This window comes from Sebastes fasciatus, chromosome 17, assembly GCF_043250625.1.
Source record: "Sebastes fasciatus isolate fSebFas1 chromosome 17, fSebFas1.pri, whole genome shotgun sequence".
NCBI lineage: Eukaryota > Metazoa > Chordata > Actinopteri > Perciformes > Sebastidae > Sebastes > Sebastes fasciatus.
Window position 1 is genome coordinate 17463572 of NC_133811.1, and position 12495 is coordinate 17476066.

The 12495-nt window shown below is 37.8% G+C and overlaps 1 protein-coding gene across 3 annotated transcripts; it reads right to left on the reverse strand.

The window, feature by feature from the left end:
* Positions 1-445: 445 nt before the first annotated feature.
* On the reverse strand, positions 446-12159 carry rab5aa (RAB5A, member RAS oncogene family, a). 3 transcript variants are annotated; one of them, XM_074614076.1, is made up of 6 exons: positions 12023-12159; positions 6850-7074; positions 5467-5618; positions 5081-5203; positions 4755-4848; positions 446-3008 (listed from the first exon to the last, which is right to left on the reverse strand). In XM_074614076.1, the coding sequence occupies exons 2-6, from the start codon at positions 7013-7015 to the stop codon at positions 2893-2895; spliced, it is 651 nt and encodes a 216-aa protein (XP_074470177.1). In that variant the 5' UTR covers positions 7016-7074; positions 12023-12159; the 3' UTR covers positions 446-2892. The 3 variants fall into 3 exon arrangements, with proteins under 3 accessions (XP_074470177.1, XP_074470175.1, XP_074470178.1); XM_074614074.1 differs by having other exon boundaries at positions 11965-12124; XM_074614077.1 differs by having other exon boundaries at positions 6850-7071; positions 11965-12106.
* Positions 12160-12495: the final 336 nt, after the last annotated feature.

Consider the following 12495-nt stretch of genomic DNA (forward strand, 5'->3'; position numbering starts at 1 on the left):
ATCATGGCATCTAATCAAATTCAGACAATTGGTCAGGTTAAAGGTCAGAGATGACCAAAAAAATATTTTTCAAATACAGAATAAAACTGCAATCATAACCTATACAATTCAATTCAATTTATTTTTATATAGCGTCAAATCACAACAGAAGTTATCTCAAGACGCTTTATATATAGAGCAGGTCTTAGACCGTACACCATAGATTAGAGACCCAACAAGATCCACCAAGCGCGCCTATAATAATCAAACTTAAGAAAAGCTGTTACTATCTGTGTGAGGTCCACGCACACACACATACATACACGCAGCCTGATTACAATAATAAATGATCAAATTTATTTCAGTATTTATTTGGTCATTACATAACAGTACTGTAAAATGCTTGCATTTAAATGTTTTCGGCTGCAATTAAGTGTTCACGGCAAAAAACATACAATTTACATCCTTATTATGTGTTAATTCATTTATTCATGAATCACCATCGTGCCAGCTGATAGTTGTTACACTGTTCCTACAATGTTGTCACAAGGTTACTGAGATGTTATGGAGCGGAGGGGCAGACAGTCGGTTAATTAATCAAACTGTTTTGTATCGTGTCTTGACTCCTCTGGAGTTTTTACAACCAGCGTTTCTGGAAGTTCGGGTGTACTTACACGGAGGAGTACTGGACAAGTAATCCACTACAAAAGAATTAGTGAAATGCGAGAAAGAGATAATGTTAAAAAATAGAAACCAAAATTTTTGGATATTATTTTTTTTCTTTTGAGAAAAAAGATACAAGACAGACAACTAAATAAATGCAATTTAATTTTTTTGTTAATAACACTACATACATTTATAAAGACCACCACTGATTATAATTTAACCATTTGTGTGAAAAAAAAGGAACAGCAACAAAACTCCAAACCCAGATTGTAGCTGTTTTTTTTCTGCCAACTGTACAGTTTTTTTTGATTATCTAGACAACTCCCGAGCAAGCATTAGTCCTGTCACTGGTAAATCGAAAAAAGGTAGACTACACTGCAACACCCTATTTACAGTATATTATTTATATATTTATATTTATATATATATTTATATCACACTGGCTGTAATTATGACAAGATATATTCATGAGCATCATTAGTGCAAGGCATGAGTAAGACCTGTAAAAAGAGTTATCGACCACATGTATATATGTGTATGTGTGTATGTGTGTGTGTGTGTGTGTGTCGCTGTGTGTAACAATGTATAGTGGGGGGTGAGACGGGGAAAAAAATGTGCGCTCAACATAAGTGAGGGAGAAGTGTAACAGACTGTGTGTGCGTGTGTGCTTATGTACAATTATGTTTGGGTCTGACAGAGTTCAGAGGGAAGAAGTCAATGTAATGTGTGTGTTCATGTGCAAATGTGTGTTCAAACACACACACACACACACACACACACACACACACACACAGACACATAAATGGGCACGTGTGAGTGAGTCTATGGATAAAATCTGTCACCAGCCAGCCAGCCCAGGCCCAGTTTGTACACACTGACACACGACTGTGTCTAAAGCACTTCCTAAACAAGAGAAGATGACAAATAATTATGATTCAAAGGTGATCATGCAGCAGCCTTTACATATTGCAACTCCCAACTCATACTACCATCACCATCACCATCGCTTATTACCAGATGCAAAACCCAGAAGCGGTCCAGCAACATTAACACAATGGAAAAAGGTAATCTGCTTAAAAACTAAATCACCCAAAGACAGAAACCAAGAGACCCAAGTATAACCACAAACAGATGGTCTACACAAGATTTGTGAAAAGGACATCAGGAGGTGGAAAAGTGGTGACACTGGTGTGTACCTCAGAGGCCGCTGCGCCTTGTTGTGGAGAAAGCTGGGTTGAACAGGGAGGTTTGCTGTGCTGCACTGGTCCTTGCAGACACTCAAGTCACTGAGTAAATACTGTGAAACATTGCACAATGCCACTAGGGACAGCTAGAAGCAGGCATGGCCCCAGAATGGAGCCTTAGAGAATGTACACTAGTGTGGGCAGGCAGAGGAAGTCAGAGCGAGAGGGTCTAAAGAGACTACACCCCACAAATGGTTTTAAACTTTAAGATAAAAGGGTCCAAGTGACAAGAAAGAGGTGCGGAGCTTAGGGTCCCTGTTTTTTTTTCCTCATCTTTCTCAGATTCACAACAATACGCCTCCTCTTCTCTAATAGACATTTTTTTCTGTGCTACTGCAGGCAAAATGTTTTTTTTTTCTATTTTAGGCCGTGTAAGTATACAGTTTGTGCATCCATAATTTTGAGAAAATTATAGCAAATAATAAGTAACAAAATTATCAAAAAAAAGAAGAAAGAAATTATTAAAAAAAAACTGAACTGAACAAAAACAGAATACTGGTATTAGAAATGCAGTAGTAAAGTCTTAAGCTATCCCACAAAAAAAGGAAGTAACCACTTCCTCTATATGAAACTCCTATCTACACATTGGAAGGAAGATGATGGAAGGCAGGGATGCATTTATGTCTCTAATATCTGCTCATCTGCTATCGTTAATCTATCAATAATAACTGATAGATTCTATCAATAATAACTGATAGATGTAACAAGCTGGATGGCAGAAAGTAGGAAAGAGTGGTTAGGAGGCTTAACCAGGTAGCAGCAGAACCACAATGGAGGAAAAGAGACGGAGCCATGTGGAGAGATCAGTGTAATGGCATTGACTTCGTTACTGCAAAAAGAAGGGGGCGGGGTTGGGGCACAGGATGTCTTTTCTTGTTTTGCAGATCAGAGAATTGGAGATAAGAGTACAACACATTGCATTAGTAACTGCGGTGGCATTCAGCGCATCGGCCGCATTAGTTACTGCTCTAACAGGTTGGTTGGAGGGAAGGCGTTCTTCACGTTAGTTACTGCAGCACGGAGCCTTGGCTGGCTGGGCGGCTTCCGTCAGGTCCACCCCCCGGTTCCGCCCGCTGTTGGGTCCTGGAGGCTGTGGATCACTCTTCGGCAATCTCTTTGCTGAAGGGAAAAACAAACAAAACATACAACAACAATAAAAGAAACTTTTCATTTTGCTGGGTGCAGAAGTTACAAATGAAATAACTGAATTTATTACACGGCTTTGTTGAATACTCGATTCCGATTGGTCAATCACAGCGTTCTGCGGTCTGTTATTTCTTTATAGCAGACCGTTGCTATGTATAACAGACCGTTGCTGTGGACGCAGTTCTAATGTCGGACCATTTTTGTGGGAAATTATTGATTTCTTAAGTAAGTAGCCGTGTAATAAGCGGGATAATGTACAGCTAGCGGGTCATTGTTGTGAAATAAACCCCTTCAGGGCGATGAGAGACCCCTCCGCTTTGCCCCTGTTGGGGTTTATTTTACAATAATGACCGGCTCGCTGTACATTATCATTATGATTAACCAATTTGCCTATCTATGTATATACAGGGATGCAAACACATGTACGGTGAAAAAAGAGAGAGCTACCCAAAGTCGGAAAACAAGACAATATCAATATCATATAACCATGTGACGAAGGCCTATGCTACATTAAATAAATAGGAAATTCTATTTTTTTCTATTCTAATTTTGTTTTACAGGAAGAAAATTTGATGGATTTTGATATAAAAATACAAAGACATGGATTTTTTTTTAATTTTTTTGCATATATTGTTAAATAGGTGCACAGTATGACCAGGGATGTGATCTAAAAGAGTTAAAACAGCATTTTTCTTTTCATCTAGACTTTAACTACTAGTGATTTAATAGTCAGCCAACAGAAAAAAGCAAATGTCCTTAACTCAGGAAGTATACACTGATCTTAGTTACAGCTATTTTGTCTGTATATATTGTACACTGCACAGATGTTTTTATATAGTTTCACATTTTTACATTTCAACTGCTCCTTTTGTATAGAACTACAAATGTTTATATTCCAGCTGCACATTAGTTTATTCATTTGTACATATGTATTCCCGAATTTATTTATTACTAGTATATAGAGCCAATACAACTCAGCAAACATAAAATTTTTTACTGTTTTTATAGGTCAAGCAAATACAAGTATATAGTTTGATGTGGTGTGTATGCACTGTCAGGATTGCTTTTTAATTTCATTGTATTTTGTACAATGACAATAAAGGAATTCTATTCTATTCTAATTATTGCATATTTTAATGAGTTTGCCTACCTGGTTGTAAACATGTAGTGAATTATTGTGAAGGAGATTTAGGTTTCTTATGCATTTTAGCCCACAGTCTGTAAATAGCTATTAATATATAAAACCACACCTATTCCTGACTGATCAGAACATTAGTAATTAAGAATCATTAGACCTTATTTATTATATAGTTTTTGACATTTCACTGTAAAGTTCATAAAGACATGCCACAAGGAGGAAAAACAAGGTTATTTTAAGGGGGAACATGTTTTTAATCCCATGTCTTATCTAGCCTATGTATTGGCTTTAAATTAAATCATTTATAAAATAAACGCTTACTGCGCAATCGTCAAGTCGCTGCTACCGGTGATTTTTCGAAGAAGCCTGTCTACTGAGGATGTCCCGTCTTTGCAATCAATGCAATTCTTACAAAACCTTTTCCGATCTGGACGATTCACACCAGTCACGCAAATTGACGGGAAAAAAGCGGCATTTGCCGAAAAGCGAATTGTTTGCATCCCAGCATATATAGTATCTATCTGTACCACTCTACAAATGCACTGGCAAGATCTTTGAATAAAGTGTCAATAATTACCCACCAATAGCCATAAATATCTCATTCACGTTCATAGAGGTCTTGGCCGATGTCTCCATGAAAAGTAAGCTGTTGTCATCTGCGTAGGACTGGGCATCCTGTCAACACGACGTAAACACAATGAGTTTTCAATATTGCCACACAAATGCATGCATTCAGGGACAACAAATGACAATTAGATGTGGTACTGAGACTGCAAGTACTGGCAGGGAAGACTAATGGAACATAAAACAAAACCGAGACAAATATAAGATAGCCATGAGAAGTAGTAGATCAGTATTCCCAAGAAATACAAAACAAAAGTGTCAAGGTTTGTTTGTTTGCTCTGACCTGGAAGTCGACAGCTCTCTTGTTGGCTAGGTCAGCCTTGTTGCCTGACAGAGCGATGACTATATTAGGGCTAGCTTGTCTTTGCAGCTCCTTCACCCAGTTCTTTGCCCGTGCAAAGGACTCCTACAAATAGAAAAAAATAGTGAGATCTGTCAACACCTTCATATGATCAGTAATTTAAAAAGATATTTCCTTTCAAAAATCAGACATTTTCATATAGGACACCAGCTGTATCTGAACTACAACTTGTTGTACACTTCTGAAGTAATCTGACCTGAGGGCATGATTATGGTAATGAGCATCTTTACAACGTTAAGTGAGAGTAAGATGTAAGATGTCGGGAAATTGAATGAAGAGCTTAGTCAGGAGTGAGTGAGTGAACGTGCCTCGTTTGTGATGTCGTAGACCACGATGGCGGCCTGTGCTCCTCTGTAATACATGGGTGCCAAACTGTGGTAACGCTCCTGACCTGCAGTGTCCCAGATTTCAAACTTCACTGTTGTGTCATCTAGACACACCGTCTGGGTGAGGAAGGCAGCTGAAAGGAAAGAATAAAGTGAGTCAGCATTAGATAATAAATATTTACACACAACACATTTTATAATGCCATGTAAACAATACGGGTCATAAATATATGAAAACATCTTCATTTTTTTTTTCTTCCAGTAAGTGAGATAAACACATTGTAGAATTAAATTTCAGCTTAAAGCTGCAGAAATGGAGCAAATATGATTCAAAAAAGTTCATTTTATGAAACCGTCACTATATCCTGACAGTAGTGCATGAGACGGGTAATTTAAAAAAAAAAAATCATGTGCCTCTGTGTCCTCCGGCGCTCCTAATGGCATCTGCAAGATCTCAGACCGGAGGAAAACAACCAATCAGAGCCGAGCTGGAGCCTTGCCGTCTCTGAGCAGCTGTCAATCACTCGTGAACTCTGATCAAACGGTCAAACTAGGCAGCGCTGATCAAATATGAATCAATATTCTGTTACTGTCATGACTATTTCTCACCTCAAATGTTTTCAGACACATCTTGTAGTGTATGATTTAGCTGTAAAATGAGAACGTTTGTGCCCCGGCAGCCATGTTGAGATCAGTTGAGGAAACACCAACCGCCCACCATCCGGAGCAAACTTCATAATTTTACAGCTAAACAGAACACTACAAGATGTTTCTTAGAACATCTGAGGTGAGAAATAGGCATTACAGTAACAGAATATTGATTCATATTTGATCAGCGCTGCATAGTTTGACAGTTTTATTTGGAGCTTGTGAGTGATTGACAGCTGCCCCCTGTAAACGGCCAATAGGAACACTCTCTCTCTCTCTCTCTCTGAAATGACCCGTGATTGGTCAAAGTCTCCCTTCACAGGCTAGATTTTTTTTAAAGCCGGAAAACAGAGCGAAGAGGAGGTGCAGAAGTCTAGTTTTCTCTCAGAACACTTGTATTACAATATACCTGAAAGGTTATCATGGAATTTTTGCCCAATGATGCCAAAAAGATTCTGCCTATACTGCAGGTTTAAGTGGAAAAGATACAGATGGGGTTTGTAACTCAATTCAAGAGCTACTTTACAAATGTGGCAATGATTCTGAGGACAAAATAAAATGCTAAACTTCTCAAAATTCCTTTCATTTCAGAGCTTTGAGAATTATATTTGAAGGCGCTGTCGTGCTGAAGTGCACCTGCCCTGAATCACACATAATTGGGTAACAACCAACTGGCAGCTCATGAGAATTAGCCTGGTTTGTTGATATGGAACTCACCTCCTATCGTGCTCTCCTGGAATTCATGGAATTGACCCTTGACGAAGCGGAGCACTAAGCTGGACTTCCCAACGGCTGACTCCCCCAACAGCACCAGCTTAAACTGACAGATCTTGTTCCCTGCATTGGGTCCATTGGGTCTCGTAGCTCCTCCCCGATTGGCCATGACCTAGTCAGATCCCCCGGTGTCCTGCTGTGTGCCAAACCTCACTATCAGGACTTCTGCTGCAAGAAGCAAGAGAAGAAATAGGTTCACTGTCTATCAACGAGTAATGAACATGCGTTGAATCTTCCTCCAAATAAACAGAACAAAACACATCTGCTTACATTGAGGGAAATACAGTATGCTCCAACATGTTATAACAGTGCAATTTTCTCAAACACTGACAACATTGAAGTGATACCAAAATACTAATGGCAGCAGTGTCTACAGCTGACATTTATTTTTTTGTCAAGTTACTCAAATAAGCTACTTTTTTTTCCTTTGCTTTGATAGGATGAGGGACTCTCTACGTGCTAACTAAATATTTGGTTTCTCATATGACGCACTTGTGAGAGAAATACAGTATTACTATGGAAAGTGTGGAAAAAAATATTTTGTGCAAGCAGTTAATCATGGTTTTATTCAAAAGGGATCAGATATATAGGACTTGATCTGCCAAAAGGTGACATGTATAAAATGCCTTAAAAACGTATAACACTGAAAAAAGTAGTGAGACTGATCTATTTCAGTGTGAGTGAACAGGCTGCAGACTATGTTACCCAAACGGTACAATATACAAGTCTAAGCCGTAACCTTTTGACTGGCTTGTCTGAATGAACATGTGATATTAGGCATTTCAAGAATTCTGAAGAGTATTGGGAGAACAGATTGCAAACATTAGTCCTTCTAATGCAGTTTAACAAATTAGTGTACATGTGTAATTTGCCAATATAGAGTAGTATCTCCAACGCCAAGAACAACCGTGTCAAAAAATCAATGTTTACAATCATACAAAAAGCTAGACCAATAAATAGACTCATAGAACTAATGGAAGAAATTAATATGGAAGCCTTACTTTATGCACCTTATTACTATAAATCTGATCAGTTCAGATTCAGTGATTATTAGTCAAGTCTTTAATTCATATTTTTCTGATATATCTATGTAGTGGAGTATCATAAGAAACATTAGCTAGCCCCATCACTGTAGTTTGAGACACTCTCTATTTTGTTAATAATGAATTTGGATAGTCTTGTCTGCTCCCACCTGTCCTAAATGCCAATCATGTCAACTCCAAACAAAGCAAGTACAGTGAAAGTGATGCATTTCACACCTCTACTTTCACATGTCCAATTCAAGCTTTAGCCCAGTAGTATCACACACTTCTTTACATCGTTCATTTTAAAAAGCAGGCTATGACACTTTGGGCACTGCCTATGCAAAATGTCTGTAAAGTTGTGAATTTCACCTTTGAAAGCAATAAATAAGTTTGCATTAAAATGATGCATTGAATAAATTAAAACATTATCAACATTTACTTACAATGTATGCAATCATTTCCTTCCTTGTCTTCAAGTTATGAAAAAGTAAATTTAAATACAGCCAATTCTATGCTGAAAGCACTTCGAACTTGCAAAGCCCTCGTATAATTGTGTCATCATTGATGCAGCTTTTCTACAGTTACAAACACAAGTAGGCATTCCTTGCCTTTACGAATGACATTATGAAAGAGGCAACGAAATCCCACCACAACCACATACAGTAACATCAATCAAAGGAAGCTTTGTCAAGTACCACGGTAGTTTCACGAGTTTTCACAAAAGTTTCACCCACCCACATTACGTGAGCGTCTCACAACCGCAAGAACCTCTACATGCCATGCATTCATGCATTGCTTAGTAACTTATTTAGGATTGAACTGCTGACTAATTCGTATACAACAGATGGATGTTGTCAGGAGATAATCACAGTCTATGTCCGATATGCAGGGAGAATTTGTCCTGTGGAATAGACCACAAAAAGGTCTATTTATGACTTCACCATGCATCCCCACCAACTCCCTTATCCAGGAGACATATATTATGCTTAGTAACAAAAATACAGATGTCAATATACTCTCTAATGCAAAAAAACCCAACCTTTATAAAGCATATTAGTGACATTTCTGCTGATATCGTTCTCTGACGATTACGATTATTATTGACGATAACTGTGATATTTAAAAATGAAATATTGATATCATGTTAATAATACACTATGATAATATTGTAATAATTCAGAGTCTCTTAAATCATTATATATATATAGTTTTGGTTATAGATTCTGTCCATCTCCCTACACTTGTATTTTGAGTGTAATAAAATTGCCATAAAAGAGTTAAAGATGAATTTGATTGAAATATTCTATAGATATCGCAATAATATTGTTATCATGAATTATATTGGCCACAATAATTGTGTTGCGAAAATCTGATATTGTGTCAGCCCTAGTGGCAGGTGACCTGAAATTCTTACCTGCCACAGCCAACATTTACCCTGGATTTATTTGGCAGGTGGCAGGTGCTTATTTCATTCCCTGCCTGGGAGGGAAAGCCCATAAAAGTCACTAGTGAGGTCGGTCCGAGGTAGTTAACAGTGATGTGTTGGTCGCGAACGAGCCGGTTCAAAGAGCCGGCTCTTTTAAGTGAACGATAAGAGCCGGCTCCTGTCCGAGAGCTGTATTTTTTTTTTTCTTTACTTAATTCAAGGCAGAATGATAGGACGATCCTCTCCGCGTGGTCTACAGGTACACAGCAGGAGGGACAGGAGGAGAGAAAGAGAGAGAGAGGAGTGCGGTGCGCAAATAGCAGAAAAGATGAGTGACAGTCAGAAAAGAAGCAGCATGTAAAATTATAGTATTCTGGAAATTATAAGGTTTAGTATAATTATATTGAATAATTTAAGTGATATAGGTGCCCACATACAAATAATAGGCAGAAGTGGTAAAACAAAGAGCCGTTTGGGAGCCGAAAGAGCCGGCTCTTCTTGGTGAGCTGAGCCAAATGATGAAGAGCCGGAATTCCCATCACTAGTAGTTTGGTCAGACATTTATATTAACCAAGAACATTTGACAAATAAATCTTTTAAAACACAAGCAAGCAAGCAGAAAACAAAACATCCAGAAGAAACTGCTGCGTGAATCCAGTATCTAGAATTGATAGACTAGAGACAGGGACTGTCAACAAACGTTGTGCACGGCAATGCTCATAAAAATACTTGACTGTCGTTAGTTGACTGTAAACACACTTGCTCATGTCAGCTGTACCAATGTATCTGTTTTGATTTTAGAGTGGGACGCCATTTTCCAAATTGTTTTTGTCGTCTTAAGTTATGACTTTTTTCTCGTAATATTATGACTTTATTCTGTAAATCTCAGATGTTTTTTCCCTCAATGTGGCCCTAATAATCCGTAGTACATTTGCAGTTGGGCCCTCACTGCAGTAGACTTATATACTATATAATATAAGCTGTGTTACCTTCATCACAATGATCAGATTCTTTGTGGCTCCAGACAGTTTTGTTTTTCTTCCTTAAATGGCTCTTTTGATGGTAAAGGTTGCTGACCTCTGATCTAGAGTCTCACTTTTTTTGAAGCTATGAAACAAATTCTTACCTGCCACATGTACTCTGTATTTGGCAGGCTGGCAGGTGCTAATTTAATTCCCTGCCTGGGAGGCAAAGCCCATAAAAGTGACTAGTGAGGTCAGTCCTGAGGTAATTAGGTCAGACATTGACATTAACCAAGAACATTCAATATTTTAAAACACAGATAAGCAAGAAGAAAACAAAACATCCATAAGAAACTGCTGCGTGAATCCAGTAACTGCGTGGACTCAGACTAGAGACTGTCAACAAACACTAAGCACTGCAATGCTCATAAAACATTTGACTGGTTGACTGTAAACACACTTGCTCATGTCAGCTGTACCAATGTGTTTTGATTTTAGAGTGGGACGCCATTTCCCCTAATTGTTTTTGTTGTCTAGCTAGATAGATAGCCTACTTGCTGTTAGCCAACCATTGCCTTTTAAACTGACCAGTAATGTTATTTAGCTTCCCAACCAGAACCAGAACCAGAATCAGGTGTTTATTGCCAGGTGTAAGAGGTATACACTAAAGGAATTTGCTTTGGTTTTGTTGGTGCAAGTTAAACAGTATAATAACAAAAGAATAGATTAAAAAAAGGTTAGAATAAAATAAGAATTAAAAAAAATTGAAATTCTACCAAAACACAATATACAAAATGAGCTATAAACTAAAATATACATGATATAAACAGATAGTGCAAATATACAGTATAATAACAGAAGAATAGATTAAAAACGTTAGAATAAAATAAGAATAAAAAAATAGAAATTCTACCAATGTACAATATACAAAATAAGCTATAAACAATAATATACATGATATAAACAAGATAGTGCAAACATTGCCATATTAAGAGTAGCACATTAATAGCATATGAATAGCATATTAAAACGACAGCTAACCAAGTTGCATAAAAATAAAGAGCTAATAGTCGTTGTAATGCTATATATATATCTATATAGATATATAGATATATGTATCTATATAGATCTATATATCAGGTTATTGTCAGTGTTTTGGTGTGTAAGTGGTAAACAATCTGACATTTCATTGCTCATTGATACAAAAGTGTAGATATTTTTACATTATTACTGCCGTACACGAATACCTATGCGTTTAAATCTGAGATATGTATTTATGTTTACAGATATTTATGATATTTAAAGTTATTTAAAGGGCCATCAAAAACAAACACTGTGACGTTAGCATGCTAGCTGTTAGCATCCCACCCACTGACCTGATTCCTCCCGTTTAGCCGTTAGCCATCACAAAGTCAACAACAAGCATCCAGTTTGCTCTACACGCAGACATTACTAAGCTGTTACTGATGGCACCACATCAACACTAGAAGAGGAACAGCCTGTAATGCGTGACAAAGGCCTGTGTGTCTGCATCTCCTCTATAGCTATCACACATTAGCTGACATTAGCTCGGAGGCTAGCTGGCTAACGTTGTGAGCTCCAGCCAGCTGGAAACTTGTCGATTCATGTGAAGTCCAGTTGTTACCTGAGAGACAGACGAGGTTGTGAACTTTAAATACCACTGGTGTAGTATTTACACACACACGGAGCCCGGGACACTATGGTGGTGGTGTTGGTGGTGTTAGAGGTACCAAGAAGAATGATTTCAACACTCCCGTCACGTCTCCTCCTTTTCTTTCTTTCTTCTCGCAACTTCCCCTCAGAACCAAAACACAAACAAGCTCTTCCGCCCACCGTGCCACGTCACACTGCACGTCTGCACCTCCACTGACCAGCTCCTCTCAGCTCAGTAGACACATAAAGACACTATTATCACTTATTTTATGATGGTGAAGTATCCCACACATTTTGGACAGATCTAGAGTCTCACTTTTTTTTTTGAAGCTATGAAAATACAGACGATGCAAAAGTAAATTATTTTTGGCGTAAGATTTACACAGAATTAGTTATACTATATTTGGTACAAACATAGTTTTTAAGTGGGACGAACTCCTGTTTGGTTTTCTACTTTCAACATCTACAAATATTAAAACAAAATACTTATTTGGAATATTGA